At 41.1% G+C, this 25472-nt stretch overlaps 1 protein-coding gene across 5 annotated transcripts in view; it reads right to left on the minus strand.

Moving 5' to 3' along the window:
* DLC1 (DLC1 Rho GTPase activating protein) overlaps positions 1-25472 on the minus strand; it is a 295066-nt gene that overhangs the window by 46339 nt on the left and 223255 nt on the right. Inside the window, exon 1 of one of the 5 annotated variants that reach the window (XM_042467916.1) lies at positions 19929-20059. The exons of the other annotated variants lie outside the window; for them this stretch is intronic. Coding sequence (XP_042323850.1) covers positions 19929-19941 — 13 coding nt within the window. The 5' untranslated portion in view covers positions 19942-20059. Of the gene's footprint in view, positions 1-19928; positions 20060-25472 lie in introns of those variants that run through there. 5 annotated transcript variants of the gene reach the window in all.

Here is a 25472-nt window from a genome sequence, read left to right on the forward strand (position 1 = left end):
ACATCTAGTTTGGCCCTTAAGATCAGATCTGAAGGGCTCCAGGTCTACCCAGGTTCAGATACACCCAAGAATGAGACCAGATGTGAATGTATTATTGCATCTAACAGCCTGGGTTTTGTAAAAAGGTGAAAAGCACCAGCTGTGGGTAAGGGTGTGGATAACAGAGAGAGAGTGCAGTCATTATTATTATCAGGTTCAAGGAGATGTTGAAGGGGAATTTAAACCTCCCTTATTTCAATACTATAAAAATCCCCTCCTACAAGTGCTGTGCTTGCTTTGTTGCGGTGGAGGTATTTCTCCTTAATTGCACTTAGAAAGACTTCCCTACATGGCTTGGGCCCAACCTATTTGAGGGATCGCCTGCTCCCATATAATCTGCCCTGCACACTCAGGTTCTCTGGGAGGAATCTATTGCAGCCTTTAAAAACCAGACTAACTGCTACCTTCCAGAGATCCTTCTCTGCAATTGCTCCCTAACTATGGAACGGCCTGTTGGACGAGATCTGTCAAATTGTCAGCTTAGACAGCTTTAAAAAAGCTGTCAAGATGGAGCTCTTCTGGCAGGCCTTTCCTGAATAAAAAGTGCCCGACCACAGAATGACTGCCCCCCACATCATGTATCAGCCCACTGCTCTGTCCTCATCATACTGTATATATTTTCTTTCTTTTTTATTCTGTTTTAATAGATATTTTAATTGTAACATGTTTAATCCTGTTTTAAGCGGGGGGGGGGGATTTGGGACGCAATTGTTGTAAATGTGGATTTTAATATGTTGTGAGCTGCTTTGATTGTCTAGTTACAGAAAAGCAGGATACAAATAAAAGTTTTATTATTTATTATTTTTATTCAAGGAAAATGGTTAAATTCCCTTTCACACATCAATCCTGAACATTATTGGTTCCACGTCCACAAACCGAATCTTCAGTTTAAATGCAAAGATGTGCTTTTAGTTTAGCTGCCAGGCCACTTAATTCTGGCTTATGACACACATTGCTTGATTGCTCCCACAGCAAGCAAGAGTGGTTAAACAAACCACTGACAATGTCTGTCTATCATGATGCCTGAACCCAGCCATCTGTCTTGTTTCTTCTCCTACCAGCCAAAGAAATAACTCAGGGTTTGTCATTGGCTTCTTGGTTTGATCATCAAACTGCAGATTGCAGTCAGCCCTTCGTATCCACGGATTCAACATTCCTTAGTTTGAAAATATTTTTAAAAATATACATTTTTGATGCAAACCTTGATTTGGCCATTTTATATTAGGGATGTCATTTTACTAGCCCATTACATTTAATGGGACTTGAGTACCATGGATTTTGATATCCACGAGGGGCCTTGGAACCAAACTCCAATAGATACCAAGGACCCACTGTATTTGTTTTTGTTAAGGGTGGGAAACTTTCTTGCTACATCCCCCATAAATCCTAACTATGTTGCAGGTTTATGGGAACTGTTGTGCAAAAATATTTGAAGGTTCACATAGTTGCTCACTCCACATTTCACCACTCTGACGAATTGTAACAGGAACAACTGAGCAGAATACTGATACTTAACTCTGAAAAACCAGTACAGTATTACAAAGAATGGTGGCTTATTGTTGCTTGTTAATCCAGTCACAGTAGTGTATTCCATTTATGCCCAGGTTTCTTACAGACTTCTGTTTCTACAGGACGAAGTCCACTATCCATTTGCATGTGAAATTACAGAGTGATTTTGTGCTACTGTCTCCTTTAGAACAATAAAAACTTTTAAAATTAGAACTAAATAGTTCTCCTATTAGTGACATACAAGAGAACTGGTTATAAATTGAAAATACACAGGAATAACAATGAACCTTTTCTATAAGAAAAAGAGCAGACAAATTATGAATGGGGAAATTTTTAAAAAATTAAAAAAAGAATTTGGTGTTTAGTTGGATTTTCAAAAAATGATCTTCATGATGAAATGAGGACAAGCTTCTTTGCTATATGAATGGAAAAGGGTACCTCCTGAATCAAAGGTCAACCTAAATCAGTATTAACAGTCATTTTGAAAGGAATTCTTCCCTGTCTCTCACTTTTGTTTCATATGATAATGACTTCGCTACTTGAGATAACACCTATCAGTCTGAAAAACTGACCAAGGTCTCTCTGTTTCTAATTAAGAGTCTGTGTTCCTGTAACTCTATACAAACAGTCACTGTATATTCGGAGCCCTTCTTATCTGGGTTGATTTACATGTCTCAGAAGGAAACACTTTTGTGGCATGACTTGTTTTAAAGTCAGGTAGTTCTAGCTAAGACCTAAATACCTTAAAGGCACCAGATCCTATGTGAAGTCGAAGGATTTCATGGCCGGCATCTCTGAAGATGCCAGCCACAGATGCTGGCGAAACGTCAGGAAGAAACTCTTCTAGAATATGGCCACATAGCCCAAAAGCACCAGATCCTGTCTGAGCTGGGAAACCAAGCAGGGTCAGCCCTGGTTAGTACTTGGATGGGAGACCACCAACAAATACTAGGTGGTGTAGGCTTCATTTCAGAAGAATGAACTAACAAAACCACCTCTAATTATTCTTTGCCTGAAAGAGCCATCTGAAATTCATGGGCTCACCATAGGTTGACAGGCAACTTGAAGGCAGGCGTACTTGCATGTGCGTGCACACACACACACACACACACACACACACACACACACACGACGCTACAGCTTTCAGGTTGGGAATTCTGAACACCTTCCCTAAACTGCAAATCCCAGGATTCCATAGGATGTTGCCATGGCAGTTAAAGAACACCACTCCATCAAGCCAAATATTATTAGACACATTCTTCCTTCTTCAGTGCATTGTTCCTCCCTTAGTAGTGTGTGTGGTTTTCCAGGAATCAAATCTGCTTTCTAGCATGGAACAGCCTGGATTGCAAGAAACAACTTGCTCACATGTCTCATGATGCTATAATAAAGTAACTGAAGAAGCAGTCTGGCCAAGAATAGGAAGAATTTTTACAAGCTGTAGATGATTAGAAGTCACTAGCTAAATTAGACTGCTCTCATGTTTGAATGCTATTGTGTCCCTAGAATCATCACATAACATATTTATTTTATTTTTTGCATTTATCCTTGGCCTTGCTGCCAATGGCCTCCAGAACAGTTCAAAAAATAATTCTAAATTAATAAACGTTTAACAGTTAATTAATTAATTAATTAATTAAATACTTCCTATGGAGTATGAGAGCCCGTGTGGTATAGTGGTTTGAGCACTTGGGCTATGACTCTGGAGACCAGGGTTTGAATTCCTGCTCAGCCATGGAAATCCACTGGGTGACTTTGGGCAAATCACACTCTCTTAAGCCTCAGAGGAAGACAAAGGCAAACCCACTATGAACAAAACTTGCCAAGAAACCCCCGTGATAAGATTGCTGTAAACTGGAAAAAACTTGAAGGGATACAGCAATAACAAGATTATGTAGCATAATGGTGTAATACGTGTAAACTTAAAGTATGTGAGTCAAGCTAGGGTGGAAAGAATATGACTAGTCAGCTCTTACGTTGAGGTGGCAATAGTATTGTTTTTATTTCTTATTTAGCCTGCTTCATGCCTAAGGTTAGGACATTTGCCCACAGAATGCTTCTCTGGTTCTATAAGAAGAAGAAATTCTTGAAATACTTTCTACAAATTCTAGAAAGAATTCAGTTCTTCAAGTAACTGACTACTCTGTGTGGCAGGGAGGCACCAATGGAAGCCCTGTTCACAGAGACTTTTGTAACAGAATAAAGAGGTAGAACAGAGATTCCAATAACTAGCAAACTATTCCAACCAACATGTGCCACCTACAAGCACCAGTGTATGATCTTGGTGGGGAGGGGGGCTCATGAAAGTTATTTCAATGAAAAGAAATTTCCCCTGGTGCTACTGTGAGTCTAATCTTATCCACTTACATCCCCAGCTCTCATGAGCAATTACCTATAGTGCACAAAATATCTAAAGGGCATAGTAAATCCCAACCTTTGGTCTTCCAGATGTTTTGCACTTCACCTGTCAGACATCCTACCCAGCATGGCATTCTGGTCAGGGCTTGTAGGATTTTGAAGTACAAAACCTCTGAAGGCCAACAGCTGAGAACTGGGTTAGAAAAGAAAAGAATACATGCTAGTATGGCATAGCAGTTTGAGCATTGGAGAACAGGAATGGACTCCCACTCAGCCATAAAACTGACAGGTGATCTTGGGTAAATCACATGCTCAGTCTCAGCGGAAGACAAACCTCCTCTGAAGAAATCTTGCCAAGAAGCATATAAAAGTCGCATTAGGGCCACCATAAGTTGGAAACAAATTGAAGGCACGCGACACACGCACAACAAATCTTAGAACTTGTTTTCACAACTATTTACCATCCTAAAGGTAGTATTACTGATTACTCAAGATCAGTTGCAAATACTAAGCCCTGTACATACTCATGTATAAGTCTAGAAATTTTAGCCAAAAAATTACCCACACAACCTGATTGACTTATCCATGGGTCAATGCAAGTACTGTATTTTTTTTAAAGGAACCATCCCATTGTGAAAGGAAAGAGTGTAATCTGTCCTGGAAGCACTGACCCCCCCCCCCCAACCACCTCTCTCATCTATCTAGCTTTAGTGTGAGGACAAACAGTTACGCATGATTGGATTTTGTAAGTTCTTTGGCATTATTTTCCTTTGCTTCATACTTTAGAGCCTGTCTTACATGTCTTTAGATTTTAGGCTCGACTTATCCACAGGCCATAGCAAAATCCATAATTCTGGCCCACAAATCTGCCCTCAATTTATGCATGAGGTCAACTTATAGTCGAATATATATGGTAATATTAAAGTGTGAAAATAAATGAAAATCAAGAACAATTTAATCTACAACATTATGTCAAAAATGCTTTTGGGTTTTAACTTTCCACTTTCTTCACCAGTTAACCTGGGCAATATAAACAGGTTTATCCCTGTTAGCTAACACAGCAATAGTGACAAAATTAAGTTTGGCTAAAATCCTGTAGTGAGGATAATAGGATTTGGACCCAGGTTTACCCATGTATAGACCAACCTGTCAACAGGTAGAATGAAGTTGCTGACTCAGGCAACTAGTCTGGGGTATCACAGATGAACACAATGTGTCACTTGATTTGTTATTATTTTATTTTTGTTGAAATGGAGGACATTTTGTGGGATTATGTGCCTCAGGAGTCCCAACACGTTGGCTAGCCTTGGATGCTATGCACTTTACTTGGGAAAAGGAGGACACCATTTGTTGTTCTGTCTTGGACAGCAAAATGTATTGGGCCAGTTCTGTTCCACCTCAAAGATCAACAGCATAGCCACACTGAATTATTATTTATGTAGTATCATTCCTCTGCCCAACACTTGGAAGGCACACAACAGCAACAACACTGTCATATTTAGTAGTGTATTGAGTTGTGGGCCTTGCCTTGCTTTCAATAAAGCATGGGAAAATTAAGTCTTGTACAAATTGTTTCTCAATAGTTGTGCCAGAGTGGAAAAATATTTAAATATGTTAATATACTAGCTGTTGAAACAGAAAATGTTTTTAAAAGGATGTCAGTCTTCCAGAAGTGTGAAGGACAGTGATAGAAAACAAGCACAGTACAAAGAAACATATCCTGAAATATTCTTATATATCAGTGGGATCTAAGCAGTTACCAGCATGCCAAAGCACTTGAATGGATTTCAACAGGACTTTTAGGGCGGCCATCTAGATTATTCTATTCAACTTTTGCCACAATGTAAATAGTCAATATGGAACTTAACAAGGATTATTTATTAAAAAAATGTTGTTTTGCCAAATTCTAAAGATAATCTAGTTGGCATTGTCAACACAGAAGAACTATCTCCAGTTTATTAGAGAAAAAAGATTAGCAATGAAGTTTACATCCTGTGTAGTGATAAAAATGTTACTTATGACTTTCAAGAATTAACCGCTGGCTAGTCATGTACATATTTTTTTTAAAAAAAAGAAAGAAAGAAGGGAGAACAAACAAAAAGAGCAAATATGAAGCTGTCCCTCTTTGTCTGATCTTTAGTCCAGCATTATCAGATTTATTAACAGTGAAACATTCTTAAGAGCCCATTAAGAAACAAACAGAACAGAACAGTTCAATACACACACCAAGTGAAGAACTTCCGTTACTTGCACTTCCTGCATGCTGGACACACAAAGAACAATATGCTCCTCAGTGCCTCTTCCCTAAAAAGGACTGGAAATAAGACTAAATAAAACAAAAAAATGTCAACATAGCTAGGGTGAAAACAGGATGACCACCAGAGACTGGAATTGTTGGTGTCAAAGCAAATTCCTTGATGTTAATTTGGAATGCAATTTATTAACTTTGATTGATTTAGTGAAAATTAGAAAATCAATTCATTCTTTTAATCACTAATAATATATTTATGACATTGTTTTATTTTTTAAAAAATAACTAAAGGAGCCATAAATGACCTAATGTGGCTTCTCTGAAAATACACCCATTAATAATTAAAATAAATGTAAACATCAATTATTTTTCAAACAATTAACATCATTGTAATTTAAGAATTTAACAATGTTGAAAACTGATACTTTTTTTTAATGAACTGGGTAAGAAATCAATTAATTCAAAATTCTGATGACAACTAAGTACTAAGTGGCTTTAGTGTTTCTGCAAACTCCCTATCTCTTTTTTTTGACACCATGAAAGATCAGAAAATTATTGTTGTATTTTGAATAGCAGGGGTGGCATATGTCAGATTTTCTACTTCATGGGCTGAAATAACTTGGCTGGCTTTGGGTACTATGGACTTCCCTTTGGATATATGTGGGGGTGCAACTGGCTATCCCTCTCAGAGAACAGCAGAACATCTTAGGCCTGACTGGGGAATGTGTTGATGAGAGGCATGTACAACTCCTTTGTTATCCAGGAGAGAGGGTAAGAGAGCAAAGGTCTGCTACTGCACTTTATCTAAAATTAAGGGAGTCATGCCTTTATTTTTACCACTTCCCCTTTTCGTCTCCTAATTTTCCTGCTAAAAATAACCTAGCCCTCTGTGCACTTTCTAAGAAAATACTAATGAGTATGAATAGCATTTTGTCTCCAAACTTTCCAAGATCCACTCACATACAGAGATTAGACAAATGTCAAATAAGATCTTTTCCCACCAGCTGAGTTTCATCAAATCACACTACAGGAAGCCTGGGAGAAGGCAAGCATGGGTAGGCTCCATATACAAATGTCATGGTGACCCTTCGTTGAGAATGTATTTGAGTAAATATTGTATTTATAGCGACCCACCACAAACACCACTATAGTCCTTCTTCCCCTGAAGCCAAGGCTTTGAAGTGACTGAGCTACATGACAAGCCATATGCTTCTCAGCCAGCTGGATGACTAGAGGAGACAATGTGTGACTAAAGAAAGCATGTGGAAGGGTCTGTTCTTCCCAGTGAATAGCCACAGCTATAGCAGCTTCATTTATATACCGCTTCATACTGCCTAAGCATCTCTAAGTGGTTTACAACTGTAAGCTAAGTGCCCCCAACAAGCTGGGTACTCATTTTAGTGACCTTGGGAGGATGCAAGGCTGAGTTGACCCTGAGCCCCTGGCTGGGACTGAACTCATTACCTTATGGTTTGAGAGTGAGTGGCTGCAGTAAAGGCATTTAAGCACTGCGCCACCAGGGCATATATGAATATTTCCCTGTAGAACAGAGATTCCAAATTGCTGGATGCTATCAAATGATGCATACACTCAGTACAGGTACAGACTTTCTATGGTGGGATGCTTCACTCCTAAGTGTATGTCTCATGGTTATGTCATTAGGTTCATAGCTTAAATACAGCATATGTATATGACAGAAACAATGATACCAAGTAAAATTACCATTAGTGTACACTTGTTCCTCCACATTTGCTGGGGTTAGGGGCACAGGACTCCTGTGAATGTGAAAAAAAAACGCAAATAACAAAAACACTCTGTTTTTACCTCAAAGAACACCTTTCTAGTTCCTCCAGTGCAACTCTGGGGTCAACATCTGCCAGACATTGACCACAGAATTGCACTGGAGGAGCTACAAATGCCTTGAGGAGTGTTCTGTCTAGGTCCTTCAGTGAGACATTTAGTTAAAGTTGACCACAGAGTTGCGCTGGAGGACCTAGGTATTCCTAGAGAGAATATATTAATAAAATTAATATTAAAAAATCCATGAGTAATCAAATCCACAAAGGTCAAAGCCACAAATGTGGAGGGACAGTGTAGATGGCTCATGCAAAGTTAATAAAGTGCTTAAGTAGCTCAGTCACACTACTACAGCTTAGCTTGTGTGTGTGTGTGTGTGTGTGCCTTCAAGTTACCTGTTGACTTGTGGAGACTCCATGCATTTCATAAGGTTTTCTTAGTCAAAGAATACTCAGAGGTAGCTTGGCATTACCTTCCTCTGAACTAAAGCCTTCAGCACCTAGTATTCTTTAGCAGTCACTTATACAAAGACTATCCAGGCCTGACTCTGCTCACCTTCCAAGATCAGTCAGAATCTTATGCCTTCAGGGTATAGCTATACTAACCGTCAAACCCAGCTGTCACTGCCATCTAGAATGGTTCCACATCATCTCCCTTTCCCTTCCTTTGCTTAACAGTAGCTTGAATACCACGATTCTGCAAGTGTGGAAAACATATCTAATGCAAAATTGAGATCAGTGAGAATCTTTACTCAGCCACTTATGTAAGAGTCTTTCTGAATATACAAATATATTGAAAATGTATAGCCAGTGCCTGCTAAAATCTGAGGTGAGGAGTGAGATTTCCAGAAGTCAGTGTCAAGGCTTTGCCTAGTCTCTCACATTGATCTTTATCCCCCATCCCTAGCAAAACCAGAAGAGATTACAAAAACTTTTAACAAAAGAATATATCCTGTTAGAAGAAAACATGCCAGTGTATTTTTATAATGCACATTGCAAAATTCAGTGATCTCGCTATTAATAATATAAAAACACCTGTTTTAATATTATATCCAAGATATCCAAGGATTCAGCGTGGCATGTCTGAAAAGTTTAATTTCTGAAGACTGGATAGCAAGAAAATACTCATATACATCACCATGAATGGAATGCTTTCCTGAGATTCAGTTTCATCATAGACTACATTCATAAACTAATTCTTCCCCTTATTTATAGCACATACACAAAAAACTTTCCAGAGACACTCGCTCCTTATTCCAAGCACATTATTACTGGAAAGATGGTATTTTCTAGAGGAAGAACAAATCTAGAGATATGCTGGTAACCTTGGCCTAAACAGCATAACCCCATCCTGCTAATTTGAAGCCTCTCTGCTGTAAAAACAGCAGCCTTCACATTCCTTCATATTTATCAGCCAAAGAATCAAAAACAAACAAGATGTCCTGACATTCTTCACTACACAGAATTATTTAAAAGTCACTTTGACCCTTGTAGCAGAGGAATAAGGTAAGAAACTTAACTGAAATGGCTAAACTCACTGGATTTGCCTCTATATTTATAGCCAGTTCATGGAGTCTACTCCTTAAGATGTCTAGTAAATCACAAACTTTCTGAAGACTATACATATTTCCCCCCGAAACACACACACATCATCATTTGGAGACTGGAATAAAGCATACTGTTGTTTGGGAATCCAGTCATTTCTAAAGATGACAGCTGAATCTCCATGTGGTACTCATGTGTCTTGGAACTGTATGTGTATGCACCTTCTAGTCATTTATCTGTGGCAACCCCATGAATTTTATAGTTTTCTTAGGCAAGGAATACTCAGAGGTAATTTTGCCAGTTCCTTCCTCTGAAATATAGCTTAAGCACTCAGGAATGCCAGGTACTGTAGGCGATAATAGACAACAGTAAAGTGCCACCAACTGAGATGCCCTGGCCTGCCTTCTTGGAAAGTTAAGAATCAAAAGAATTTCAATGCCCATATACTGAGGAGTTTCCAACATGGTGCCTATGAGCATGGTTACTGTCTGTAAGCATTTCTGATGGAGCTTCCCAGGCTTAGCATCCCTCATGGCTTTTTCTTTTGTTTAAAAAATGAAATGAGAAGTTGTATTGTTGCTGTTAAACAATTTATTTCTGAGAGTGCTTGTGAAGCCAAGAAGCTTTCTTTAAAAAATAAAAAGGCCTGGAGGTCTTCATCTTTAAGTGAACAGGCAGACTTGTAAGAAAAAGGTAAGAAGAGATTAGTTAAAAGTCACTTTTAAATAATCTCATCTTACCTTTTTCTTAAAAGAGTCACTTTGAGTCTTGTTGCACAGGAATAAGGAAATAAACATGTATAACCAAAGGGTGGGGACAACATGCCAAGGGGCTGGAGCCATACCAAGGAGTGAATTTGGGGAGGGGGTTCCTGGTGTGTTTTTTTGCCTGACCATATGTGTTTTTCCAAGCAGTTTGCTTTCTGTGAAATGGGTACTGGTTGTGCTTTGTAGGAGCAACTGCTTTCACATTTTGAGACTCAGATTTCACTCCTTGATACTCATTTTCCCAGTGAAGTTGCTTGTTCCTGAAAAGCAGTGATTCACCCTTTTATGAAGAGGGTATTGGGATATACAATTATGGGTTCAAAAAAATACTTTTCTGTTTTGAAGGTGGGACTCTTCCACTTCTGTCTTCCATTAGGTTTTTTAGCATGTTTGCATTTTTTCTCTCCCAGTCTCACCAGTTTGCTTTCGAAAAGTCAAACCCACCATTTTCTCTGAGTGAAACAGTCTTCCAAAATTCCAGACATGTTCACCAGTTCATCTTTCACAACAAGGCTGTGAGCAAAGCCCCTGTTAATTCCAAAGTATACAGAGTGGAAAGAGAAAGATTGGTACCAAGTCTACCCATCAAGTTATGGAAAATGTATTCCTTTACAAGCCTTTCCATACCACTTTTCATTTAAAAGAAATCCCCAGAAGTTCACAATAAACAAATCTGAACACATTTCTCCATGTGTCCAAGCTCAGTATTCTATTTAATATTTTTAAAATATAATACCAAGGTTTCTGCCATATCAAACATATAGCACAGTCATGTTTGTGGCTCTTCATACTTCTGTGGAAAACCAGAATTCATAAATGTAATTACTGCAAATGAGATCTATTTGTCTCACTTTGGATAGTACAAGAGAAGCATGAAAGTTCTTATTCTTACTGTTCTGGTCCAACCATTGTTGCTCTTTTCCTAAAATAATGTCTTGATACACCAATGGGGGCGACTTAATATAGGACAGTTTGCATTGGTTTTTGTTATATTTCTCTGATAAGCATTAAAAAGGAAGGGGAAACATCTGAAGTTATTTTTATGTCTTTAGGTCTTTTGGCAATACAGTGAAAAATGCTAGGGTGGGCCTGGTATTGTCTGGAGCCTGTCAGTTCTTCTGCATAGCCTCATTTCCTCCTTCCTGTTGCTAGTGAAGCATGAGAAACTTCTGTTTACAGTATAGGACCATCCTGTTTGACATACACCTCCCTCCCCATCCCCCCTTCATAGGCCAACAGACCATGGTTGTCTCTCACCAAAGCATATGAAAAAACTCCATATGCCTCTGCTGGTCCTGAGCAATTCATATACATTCCATTTTATTACCTGTTTCCGTACACTAGTGGACATAAGGTTTGGAAGATCTCATACTGAACATCTTTTCAAACTGACCTCCACCCCTGGCAGCCCCACACATGCTTTGAACATGATGTTTCTCCATGTGTGGGCTTTCCACGTACTTTAGTGGAAGACTGGTAAGTATTATATGTGCAAATTTGATACTGGAGAGGATGAAGCTCCTTGAAACAATGTGTGATACAACCTAGATTGCTCTGAATTTAACTGAATTGGGAAATCCAGAGATTGAATCTAGAACTGCCTGAATACAAAGTAATATATATTTCTACAAACTATAGGTCTTTCTCCTTTGTCTAGAGCTGCCTCCTATATAGTCATGTTAATTGGAAGGTTTTTATGAATTTCAAGTAGAGTTGCTGCTTATCAATCTATCCTAGCTCACAATGGAAACATTTACCTCAAGAGAACTGTGTATCACACATGCACTTTACCTTTCACCATGGCAAGTGTCTTGCTAACATCTGTCAAGTGCAACTTTCTACAGCTACTATGGTAAGGGTGGGCTCTGGCAAACACACTTTTGATCCAAAATCTGTAAATGCCTGCATGAAACTCCTTTCACCTTTTAAAGTCAGTCCTAATATTGTTTGGTCCACATGCTTAGACAGCTGCACATGAAAAATCTGAGCACTCTAATCCTATATAGAATTAGGCATCACATACTGAATACTGTGTGCCTAGAGATGCAGATTATTCTGAACAAGAGCAAGATGGAAGAGAAGCATATTAATTTTCTTTTAAAAAATCTAGAGCTACATATAAGAATATCAAAATCTTAGTTTATGTAAAATCAATGTCAAGGAATTCTAAACAAGGTAACTTAAAGGCTACCTGCAAAAGAAAGAACTTGACCTGGTTCTGAAAAGACAAAAGGAAGGGGTGGTGTTGGTCTGGACTCTGCAGGAGATTAAATTCAAAGCAGAGCCCCACTTTCAGCTCTGAACTTCTAAGAAGCCTTAAAGGGGAAATTGTTCCTTGGAACAGTCAGCTCCAAGTCATTTTAAGACTTTGCGGTCACACACAATATTATGAATGGGCCATAAGTTTGTATCAAGTGCAGTTACTGATAATAGATGAACCTTGGTGCATATGTGTGTGTGCATGTGGAAAGAGAGAGAGGTTCTTCACAGGCTAAGTGGCACCTCACTAAGCTCTGCAGTGGCTTTGCTCCATTAGCTATCAAAAGAAACTTTGCATATTCCCCAAATTCTCACAGATCTTGTGTATTCCACAATGTGAGTCTTCAGCAAGAAACCAGACAGTTAAAATGAAAGGGAACCTTTGAAAGAACATTGGTTTAGTGGACTGGAGAACACAAAGTTTAACAATGGCTCTGCCTGCTCTCATAAAGAGAGCCAGTGTGGTGTAGTGGTTTGAGCATTGGATTGCGACTCTGGAGACCAGGGTTTGAATTCCTGCTCAGCCATGGAAACCCACTGGATGACCTTGTACAAATCACACTATTTCAGCCTCAGAGGAAGGCAAAGACAAAGGCAAAAACCCCTCTGAACAAATCTTACCAAGAAACCCTCATGACAGGTCCGTTTTCAATTCTTGAAGACATACAACAATAACAACAACAACAAATCTCATAAAGGTGAAGAGGGATACCAAAACATGACAGTGAAAGGAAAACCAATGGCCAAGTACACTGGCCCATTAAACTACTCATGCATGGAGTAGTACCAATCAATCCCAGCCATTTTAGAAATAATCTTCAACTGAGGGGACCACAGCCAGTCTGTCCTAATCTCCCCCACAAGGCTCTGCTGTGCAAACATTTGGAGGGAATTACCCAATTGAGACTCCTCAATAAGGATTTCCTGGTCACCTATGATAACTGCTAATCATGTCTATGCAAATATTGTAGCCCTTTTGAATTTTCCCCTTTAGGTCATAAAAGACTTTGCCACTACATATTGGCAAGTAACTTTTGAGATCTAGTTTGCAAGGCTGACAATCCTCATACATTCTCTCTGGTTTTGAAAATGAAAAAAAAGTAGGCTAGTGGATCAATTATGCTTCCTCCATTTGATCCAACAGAAAGACAACATAATAAAGATCAGTTAATTAAAATGGAGGCACCCAGAAGTCTATTGGGTTAGATCAGATGTACAATCTAGCAAAGAACTTGTAGCCCAGATGGATGCTAAATTAATCAAAATTTGAGCAGCAGATATATTTACATACCCATGAAAAAAAACCCAACAACACTCCTCAATCTGCTAGGCTATTATCTTCTTTCTAGTTCAATATAAATTGCATTGTAAATGTAACCAGATTCTCACTATCCAGACTACTGGGAGTTCCTCAATCCTTCTGAGACTCCCAACAGCTCAAGAGAGAAAATGCATCTGTAACTGATGACTGTGATAATGTTACAGTTGCTCAAATAAAAAACTCTGCACTTTAAACAAAAATGGGGAGGGAGAGGGAGAAAATCCACTATTATTGTTAGATAAGGTGTAAGTCAAAACCTGGGGCACACTGTTAACAGGCAAAACATTCTGCCAGATTGCCTGAAATTTCATCTTCAGGGAGCAAGAGGCAGAATGTTAGCTAGACAAGGTCATTTGTCTTGGGAGCTCTTTGCCTGCCTGGTGCCACCAGATCTCCAGCACATATATTTTAGCTCACGCTCATTTATTTATTCTAGAGTAACAGGAATGAGAGTAGCACTTCCCAGCCTGATTTAGAGGAGGGTAGGCACTGGTGCCATGCACACAGTTGTCTGGTAATTTTCCTTCAGGGACTGCAACATTCACAAATTGTTCTTTAAACTATCCCAAGTTCAAACATTCAAGAGGAAAAGGAAAAAAAAAAAAGGGGGGGGGAGGAAGCATGCTGTTGGTATTTTCCTCTTCTTGAAGTTCCTATTGCTCTCTGAATTGGGCGTTTGCTCATGATTCAAGGACAAATCTGGCCCTAAGTGTAAGTGTGAGAGGGTCATTTTCCCCCAAAGGAAAACAAAGGAATCAAATTAGGGATGCTGTTGGAATATAAAATGCATCCAACCTCTGAATGCCCACCTCTGTCATGAACTGATATATTGCCTTGATCATGCATACCCAGTATCTTCATGTGCTGTTGAACTGGTAAATTAGAAATGATATGGAGGGCTTTCTCTCCAGGGCAAAAAGCCTGAACTCTGCTGTGACGTTGTCAAGCACACAGCTTACAAAACCTACTTTACAAATCACCCAGTGGACATGCTGTTCAAGGGATTCTGGTACCTCTAGTCTGAAAATTAAGTTTTCCAAGCTATGCTCAAGCACCTCTTTAAAATTCAGAAAGCATGCAGCTAGGGATTGTGGGAACTGTAAACCAAAACATTTGGAGAACTGTGTGTGCTGCTTTCCCACCCACTCCAGTAGAGAGGTCCATCTGTGACCCTCTGGGTTGAATACTCATCCTCCACAGCAGAAACCTAGTTTGGGTTTATGGCTTAGGATCTGTTTGGAAAGGTCTGAAGTTATGCTAAGAGCAGATAGATGATTTGGATGCATAGTATCTCAAATTCAATCTCTGCCAAATCTGGCTGGAAGAACCTCAGACTGCAGAAATGAGAAAATAATGCTGCCTAACAGTCTGAGAAATTCACTAACAATCCCATGGGAAATCAGATGGGAGAAATGGTCTGGACACAGCATTAAGAATAGCTGAGAATCATTACTCCCAGAATGACCAGGGAATTCTGTTATCTGATAAGATGTAAATTTTGCAAGCATGAGTATTAAGAAAAGAAGAAGAGACCTGTTGAGTTAGACTGAAGCCCTACCCAGGCTAGGATTTTCTCCTCATAGTGTTCAACCAAATGCCTAGGAGAAGCCTACAGACATGACATGAACTCAAGAACACCCTCCCACTTCCCAGCAACTGCTTTTAATGCTGGGAATAACATGTAGCACGTCCATATGTCCACTTGTCTCCTTCCTGAAAGAGGATGGATAGCACAATAAAAATGTTGTTGCATGCCTTCAAGTTATTTCCAACTTAATAATAATAACAATATCTATTTGTATTCCGCTTTTTGATAAAGGAATCTAAGCAGATTCCAACAGTATAATTAAAACATTAAACAATTAAAAATTACAATTAATAAACCCCAAAACCTTATGGCAACTCTAAGGCAACCCTATTATGCCTCCCCCCAGCAATTTTTGTTTAGAACAGGGTTTGCCATTGCCTTCCTCTAAGGCTAACAGAGTATGTATGTCTTGCCCAAAATAACCTAATGGGTTTCCATGGCTGAGTGGGATTTGAACCCTGGTCCCTAGAGTCTTAGTATAGGACACAGATCACTACAACAAGCTGGTTCTCACTGAACATATCTTTATGGGAAAAAACATTTGTGAATTGTGTGGTCAGAAAACCAAATCCAGCCCAGAGTTGGCTAGAAGATTAATGCTAACAGCAGATGCTGGTGGCTTCTATGCCAGTGGGGTGGTGATTCCACTCTGGGTTTTAGTCTGAACTTTGAATGAGCTATTCAAAGTGCTGAACTTTATCCTAAAGCCCAAAGCAGATTCATCACCCCAGTGACATGGGAGTATATCCACAATGCATTGTTATAGTCATTTGATACTAGTTTAACTGTCATGGCTTCATCCTAAGGAATCCTGGGATTTGTAGTTTTGTTAGGTACTTAGAATTCTCCCCTAGAGGCTTCTAATGCTTTAATTCAGGGGGGTTTATTACAGAAGTTTATAAATCTCACCAAACTATAAATTCCAGGATTCTATAGGATGGAAGGTTAGCAGCTAAACTGGTATCAAAATGCTATAACTTTGCAGTGTGCACACATTCCTGGATGCCACCAGCCACTACTAGGTACTAACTTTTCAATCTGTCTTCTCTTGCTCTTTAAGTATTATTAACATCCTATGAGTAAAGCAATGCAATGCTATTTAAAAGTAACTCCTGAGGTCAATGATTTCAATATAAGAGGACCACAACCTTCATGTATATATCTGTGTTTTGTTTTCTGAAAGACATTTAGGTCATCAGGCAAGCTTATTTCTCAATGCAACGTTACAAGGGTTACTAGGCTGAGGGTGACCCATTGCAAACTGCTGCATCTTCAGGATTTCTTTCTCCTTTCTCTCCCTCTCTCAAAAAGGAGCAACAGGCACATGTTAGAGACTCCTCCTAAAATGTGTTACACCTCATTTGCTGCTACTTAGGTATGGCCTTCATTAGAGTTAAGAGAAAGATTTTGTTCCCAATGATGCTCCAAGTATGTCATTGGCAGGCTTTTGTGAGAAAGGAGACGTTGTGGTACCCAAGGTAGACCACAAAAAGAGTTTGTTTTCTGTTTGTGTTTTAAAAATAAAACCCCACAAGGCATTGTTTACAACTGGCAGGGGGTGTTGCTCCTTGGAAGGGATCAAAGGCTCCTAGGATGACATCTTGAACTCAGGCACCATGGCTGGGGGTGGGGGGTATTTGGCTCTTAGGAGCCACCCGGTTAATTATTGGAAGGAAAGAAACTTCAAAAGGGGATTGTAGGTTTCCTTTCTCTTTAACTCCCCTCAACCCCCCCCTCCAATTTAACTCCTTTCTTCGATTGCTCTCTTTGCAGACTCCTACCTACACACAGATCCAAGTGACATGGACATTTTGGCTTGAAACAGGGGAAGAAAAAAAAGCACACACACACACACATCACTCTGCTAATCTAAACTAATCTAAAACACATTTCCAGGAAAAAGCTGCCACATGGCTTCAGCCAGTCAAGGATTTCTCCTCTTCCTGTTTCATTAGGAGCCCTAGGCTATGATCCTAAGCACACTTCCTAGGAAAGAATCCCCAGTGCATATTGTACAATGGGATTTAGTTCCAAGGAAAGGATGAGACTGTTATGTACCTTCTTGTCATTATTACAGTTAAAAGTTTGGGAAAGTTAGTTTTTGAATTACCGCTCTCCAACCCCCCCCCCCCCCCACCAGCCAGCTTGGTCACTGGGGATAGTGGGAGTTGTTGTCCAAAAGGGACACTTCCCTCAGCTTTGTCCCTTTTCTCTGCTGTGTGGCCAACCCAACATTCTTTCCCTCCCCAGCTGCACAGTCATGACCCACTGCTGGATTTTGATTTTCCAAGGAGGGCATAAACCAGGTGAAGTGGGAAAGGATCTCAAAAGCACAGGACCCATTAAAAGTGGTGTTGAATTAAATGTTTTGGTTCCTTGTGGACTACAACTCCCACTATCCCCAGTCAGCACAAATGCTTCAGGGTGCATCTATGAGAGCCGGCACTGTGTAGTGGTTTGAGAATCATACTATGGTTCTGGAGACCAGGGTTCAAATCCTGACTTGGCCTTGTACAGGGGTGGCCCTGGAAGAGTCACACTCTCTCAGCCTTAGAGGATGGCAATGGCAAACGCCCTCTGAATAAACTTGCTTTGGGGTCAGTGTAAGTTGAAAATGCCTTAAAGGTACACAACAACAACAACAACAAGGGCATATCTACTCTGTAGAAACAAAACGTGGTCATGTCCTCCCTTTTTCTCGAATGTTCCACATGCTGGCAGTGGTCCCCAAACTGTGCCCTTTAAGCGATTTTGGATTTGAGCTTCCAGAAACCCAGACTATTGGCCAACATGGCTGAGGCTTCTGGGAGCTGAAAATTTCTTAAAGGGCACCATTTGGGGACACTGCAGTAGAGCCTTGTCCTCCTTTGTGACTATTATATCTGGTCACCCTGCACACAAGGTGCCCTTCCTGCCAGCAAGCTGGAGACCAGGAGCGAGGAAGCAAACCAGAGAGCCAGGCAAAGCAAATACCCAACATTTCTGAAGGGGGCAGAGGATTTCCCCTGAAGACTTGTTGCAAGGCGTCTGCCTACGTGCCAAACGAAGGGTCTTCTTTGCCCTTTCGACTCTGTTGGAGGCTCACCCACCTCTCCTGGCTGGAGATCAGGAGATTAGATGGTCCCATCTTGGCTTCTGCTTTTGTTGTGGGGGAAGAAACAAAAACAGGAGCCAAGGTGGGACCATCTAATCGCCCGATCTCCAGCCAGCTTGACTGATCAGAGATTTCCCCAAAGGGGCTGAAGTCACACCTTTGCCAGGGGTCTGGATCCCAAAGCAAAACTTCCTCAAGCCACCTCCTCAATCCATGCCTCAGGCCAAAACTTCTCTCCCACCCCCACAACATTTTAGGCTACCTTCTTAGGCAACCTGTGCATGCCTCAATGCATGTGTGAGCTGCTGCCTCTGCTGAAAAAATTGGGCAAAGCCAACCATCATCACAATATCCTGTTGTGGTTTCAATCTCTCTCCTTCCTTTCAGAACTTGGAGAAGTTTCTGGCATGGACCACAGCTCCCAGCATCTCGACTTGGTGGATTCTGGGAGTTGCAGTCCAAACAAGGAACCCCTCCAGCTCTAAAATTATAGTGGAAAGAACCCCCTTTGAGTATTCTTTACCTAAGAAAATCTTATGAAATACACAGGATTGCTGTTAATCGACTGGCGACTTGGAAGACTTGGTTGGGGAATTCTGTAGTCCAGGTACAACTCGGTCCTCTGTATTGACGGATTCTTTCTTGATAGATTCAAGCATCCGCAGTTTGAAGATAGTCCAAAAATATATCAGTTTCAAAAAAAGCAAACCTTGGTTTTTGACATTTTATATAAGGGCCACCATTTGACTATGCCCCTGTACTTAATGGGACTTGAGTATCCACGGATTTCGGTATCCACTGGGAACCAAACCCCAGCAGACACCAAGAGCCCACTTGTAGAACAAATATGTAACCTTCTCAAGCTCTGAAATAAAGGGGGAAGGAGGGTTGCCCACCCCTTGGACTGCAACTCCCAGAATGCCTGAGAGATTCAGAGAGGTCTCATCCAAAAGTAAGAGAGTAACTTTCCCCAGCTGGACAGAGATCCAAAACACACTTTAGAAACAGTCCAGTCTGAGACCACTTTCACTGCCTCAATGCTAGAGAAGTCTGGGAGCTGTAGTTTTGTGAGACCTTGAGCCTTCCCTGTCAGAGAGAGCTCTGGTGCCATCATAAGCTGCAGTTCCCAGGCTTCCCTAGCCCTGAGCCAGGGCAGTTAAAGCGGTCTCAAACTGGATGATTTCTGCAGTGTGTTTGGGACCTGAGACTTTTATTTCCTGCCCTCCCCTTTTCAGGAACGTCCTCCACTTTTTTGGGTGGTGCGGTTTGAAAGTGACCCAAGCAGGTCCTCATTTTCCCGGACCCGCCCTCCATGTCCACCTTCTATTCTATCCCCTGCCCTCCCTCCTCTGTTCCCTCAGGAGGACCTTGGGCTTCCTTCCCCAAATGGCGGGAACTTACTTGTCAGGATCATGCCGTTCTCCGGCTGCTCTTGGCACAAGGGCCGGGGAAGCAGAAGGAAGGCCGGCCACTGCTGCTGCTGCTGCCGCTGCCTCCAAAGCCCCAGGGGCTCCGTCTGCTCCAGGGTCCCGCCTGCCTCCTCCACTCCTCTCTCCGAAGAAGCCAAAGCCCTTCAGAGGCAAAGGAGGGGGCTAAGAAGCCTCCATCCCAGGCATCGCCCTCCCCTTCTCCTCCTCTTTCTCCTCCTCCTCCTCCTCCTCCAGGGGCTGGTCAGAGGCTGAGAGGAAGGAGGCCAAAGAGGGCTGCTGCATCCACACTGGGGAAATAACCCGGTTTGGCACCGCTTTAACTCTTTGGTAAGAGAGGAGGGATTCCTAAAGGCCCTCCACTCACAGCAGGACTAAGAAGCCTGGGCTTACACTTCTAAGAGTGTGCCTAGCTTTTGTTCTGCAGCTGCCTACATTTGTCTGGAAGAAAGTCCTCCATTTTGTCCAGGAGGAGTTCCAAAATGTCCTCCATTTGGAGCAGGTTTCAGAAGCATGGGTTTACATTTCTAGGAGTTTTCTTAGCTTGTATTTTGGAGCGCCCGACATTTTCCTGGATGGTCCTACATTTGTCCTCCTTTGTGACAAGGACATCTGGTCACCCTGAGTGGACTGTCTCCAGTAATTTTGTTAAGCCACCAAGTCTTTTTTTGGGTTGTCTGCCTTCAAGTGGTTTCCCACAAAGACCAGATTTGAATGCAACACTATAACTGTCATTAGCATTTTGCATTAAAAACCCCAAGAAAACTCAAGACGCTTCCTCTCCTCCTCCTCGTTGTTATATGTGAACTTTAGCAGGGGTGGTCCCTGGGCCACATGCACCAAGCCCCCATTTTGGCAAGATCATAGACCTTCATTCATGACCACTGTTGTGGATGTGTGCCTTCAAGTCGTTCCAGACTTATGGTGACCTTAAGGCCTTTCATTGCAAGTTCCTTCAGAGGGGCTTTGCCATTGCCATCCTCTGAGGCTGGGAGAGTGGGACTTGCCCAGTGGGTTTTAGGGCCAAGTGAGGAAACAAACCCTGGTTTCCAGAGTCAAGGGTCTTTCCCTTAACATTATTGGATATCCCTGACACTGAATACAGTTGGTCCTCCACGTTTGTGGCTCTGACTTCTGTGGATTTGGATCGTCCATAGATTTGATTAATATTTTCTATCTAGGAATCTCTAGGTCCTCCAGTGCAACTCTATGGACCTAGATATTCCTAGAGAGAGCACTTCTCTAGGCACTTGTGAGCCCTCCAGCGCAATTGTGTGGTCAATGTTGGCCACAGACTTTTTCAGCCAAAGGGCCTCCTTCTCTCCTGAGACACATGCCAAAGATGAGCAGGGCCCAAAGCTAAACCAGGCTCATCAGACACCCCCTCACAACCCAGGTCTAAACACCCTAAACTAAGGCATCAGGTCCTGGCTGATCTTGGCTGCTAAGCAGGGTCAGCCCTGGCTAGTGCTTGGATGGGAGACCCCCAATGAATGCCAGGTGCTCTAGGCTATATTTCAGAGGAAGGAACTGGCAAAACCATCCTCTATTCCTTGCTTAAGAAAAACCTATGCAATGATGGGGTCACCATAAGTTAAAGGGCAACTTGAAGGCACATACACAAACAATCTCATAATTAATTTGACACTCTTGTGGAAAAAATAAATCTGTTAGTCTTTAAGGTGCTGCAAGGTTTTCCTCTTCTCTTATAGAGTAATATATTCAGCAGTATCATTATAAATAATATGCAGAATACTTAGCATTCCCTTAGCAGGGGACTTGTGTGTATTTTTGCTGGATCATACCTGTTTTCTGCAATTCCACAGGCAATACTTTACATACTCCAGCTTTCTTCCTCCATGAGGTATTTTACACAGCAATTTTAATGGGTGAAAGGTGTGTGTGTGTGTGTGTGTGTGTGTGTGTGTGTACAGCGCTGTGTAAATTTACAGTGCTTTATAAATAAAGGTTAATAATAATAATAATAATAATTCGTATTGGGGGGGTGGGAGGTGTAATAGATTGTGCAACTTCTTCTGTATGAAATGGATCAAGTGTGAGTGGCGAAAAGTTGAAGTTCTGAAAACTTGAGAGTCTGTAAAACTTGCATGAATTGTGAAAGCTTGAGATTTTACGATGAAGCTGCCCAACACCCAGAAATGGAAAAATTTAAGCTTCATTTACTCAGTGCTATGGCTCATCACCTTAAATTATTCTTGTGCTATTGAAACAAAGTTTCTTTTATCCTCCAAAATAATGTAACTAGGGGAAAAAATGAAAGTACTGTATCAGGGGACCTCCAAAAGGGAATGGTATACATATTGCACACAGAATGTCAGATCCATATTCTCTTCTCTGTACAGCATCCAGGGTCCAACCATTTCTTTTGCCTCACAAGTAGATTTTTGCAAAAGTATGCAGGGATGGAGCTCCGCTCCGCTCTGGGGCCACAACAAACTACAGTTCCCAGAATTCCATAGCATTGAGCCAGTTAGTGGTGTGAAACTGGATTATTTCAGCAGTGCTGTTGCAGCCATATCCTTAAACAAGGTGTTCTCTCTCACTCATTCTCTGAATAGAAAATGTGTGAATAGGAAGACTTTGAGACTTTGCCCACACAGCACAGCAAGCTTTGAACTGAGACTAACTCAGCACTCATGCATTCAGCTGTAGGACGCACAGCCAGTGGGCATGTGCCCTTTGTGGCACAACAGCCAGTGATGGACAACCTAAGATGACAGGCAAAGTCAGGGGCTAAGTGTTCATTCAAACATCCACAAACACCCAGGGCAAGGCAGGCAGGCATTCCCTCATGCAAACAGACACAGAAGGAAATATTTACTGTGGAATATTTTGGCTGGAAGTAGCCTAAGCCAGTGTGGTGTAGTGGTTTGAGCTCTGGAGATCAGAGATTCCTCACTTGGCCATGGAAATTGACAGGGTTACCTTGGGTGAGTCACACAGCCTCAGCCATAGAAAACCCCATGATAGGTTCACCTTAAGGTCTTCATAAGTCAGAAATAAGTTGAAGGCACGCAACAACACAAGCCTGAGCTGGAGGCAATGGTCCATTTCCTCTAAAGCATGAATTGCCCCTCCAGTGCTCTCTGTCATTGTTCTGGCTGAATGCTTAATGCCTGAACAGTTTGTGTGTGTATAGTTGCCATTTACATCAATGTTACATGTAATATACAAGAAACTCTTATGTCTGGCAGTCTGAATGCATTCCCTGCTTCCTTACATTTTCTATGTGGATGGACAATTGTGCTGGATCAAATGTTTTATTTTATTTTTATTCTTGCACTGATGCAGCCCAATGAACATGTCCTCTCCATTGGTCTGCATCAGTGCAAGAATAATGGTAAAATAAAACATTTGATCGTTGGGACTGGGGAGGTTTATGTGGCCTACAGGCTACACTCCCCCCCCCCTACAGATAATAAGTCTCCCATTTGCATCTAATAGAGTCTTTGCGAGCCATCCCAGGGAAAGGCAGGATATAAATAAAATTAATACACAATAATAAAATAAAATTACTTTGCAAGCCAGTTCAAGTCCATGGCCCAGTTTCATCAGTAAGGTACCTCTATCCACACATAGTGGTTCCATATCCTGCCATCTGCAGCAACTGATTACCTATATCCCCCCCCCCCAACTTATGCCTGGCATTAGAGCTCTGGTGAAAAAAACCCCAGCAGTGTTAAACAATCTAGCACTTTACATTGTAGGAACTGGAAATAATACAAACCTCAGTCTGCACCAATCCCTCTTTAAATATTATACAGATTTGGTGGAGCATGATCATTTCAAAAATCCACACCTGAATTTTTGAAACATGTGTCATTTCATTTTGCAGTGACATGTTGTACCTACAGCCCCACCCGCTTTTCGGGCCAACCATTCCTGAGCTACACAAACTGAGTAAACATTGTTTATTGGTTCCTTACTATACATGCACACTTCTGAATCATACTGGAACTTTTGCAGTGAAGATCAGGGAAGCTTGAATGTGATTCACAAGGCCCATCTTTGCTTTTTCTTTTTCGGCTACATACTTTTAGTATAACTCAGCTTTTAGGGATTTGCCTGTAATAATTTGACAAGCAAAGAGCAAGAGACACACCTCCCCTCCAATCCATACATACAAAGCAAATAGTCATTCTGACACGATGACTTACTCAGCATGCAACCCAACAATTTATTTAATTCAGGAACTCACAGGATCAATCTCACCAAAGTTTGTGTATTCCCCAAACAGCTGAACTTGCAATGTTAGTCATAGTTTTGCCAGTGTTTCCCTAAAACAGTTACTACTGATGATGGGTGAGTGTCTGGAATTGGCTCAGTATTTATGAACTTCCTTAACAAGTGCTGAGAAAAAAATCTGCCTCTTTTCCAAGAGTTCTCTCCTGGTTTATAAATGTTGGCACATACTTTGTGATGGTGCTCAATGAATGCCTGTTATTACATCATGCCCTGGGTAGGAGCAGTGTGTGCAGATGCTACCCTTTCACAATTGTTTTCTGACAGCTGCCTAGTTTAAGGATGAACCATTTAACCACAGCCTATTTTTGTTAGGGCCCTAGAAGGACTGAAGTGATAGAGCAGATTAAATTGGATAGACTGTGCATGTGTATACACTAAAAATATTATTAAAAAGGGCCAGTGCAGGAAAACACTCTAGTACCATTTCAACGATGGTACTAGAACAAATGGCAAAACAAATGGTATCATTTGAGGAATTTACTTCTGTCCTTCTGGACCCACAGATATACCTGTAAGTAATTTTGCTGTAGTGAAAGCTATCAGCTTTAATCACATGGAAACTGATTTCATTCCATGAGATTTCTCTATTGAAAACCCCTCATGTAATGATAACTAGTTCTATTTATTAGGTTCAGTGATTAGGAGGATAAAATGGACAGCCCAATTAAAGTTGCTGTAGTTATTATAAGCTATTATTAAATAATATTTCACATGACAAGTAATAATGTTTTCAGAAACTTACATATCATACTTGCCTACACTGTGCCCTTTTCTCCTACTCCACTGTCACAAGCTCAAGGCTGAACAAGATGGCATATAAAACAAGCTCAGATTCCTTTCCTGATCAGCCTTGGAGAAAAAGGCCCCAGCACATCTGAACTTGTCAGCCACTTTCACGCAAACAATGATTTACACAATTACTGATTTAGGGGCTTATTTGAAATCCCTAACAGAAAATGGGACAGTCTGATGAGGTGGAGTGGTGGTTGATGGCGCAACTTTAAGCTCAGTTTCCAGTGTATCCCACTCCTAGAAACAATCTTTTCCTTTTGATTGATTGATTGAAATTTTATTTATATACCACTGTTCCTATGATCACGGCGGTTTACAAACAGAATAAGATACAATACGATACTTTCCATAGCTTGCAACAGAGTTGAGCAGATTCAAAGTCATGGGAATATATTTCCTTTTGTAAAGACCTAGAAACCTGAGATGCTCTATTTGGAGCCAGGTGTAAAAAGCTCACACT

The sequence above is a fragment of the Sceloporus undulatus genome, chromosome 5 (assembly GCF_019175285.1).
Source record: "Sceloporus undulatus isolate JIND9_A2432 ecotype Alabama chromosome 5, SceUnd_v1.1, whole genome shotgun sequence".
Taxonomy (NCBI): domain Eukaryota; kingdom Metazoa; phylum Chordata; class Lepidosauria; order Squamata; family Phrynosomatidae; genus Sceloporus; species Sceloporus undulatus.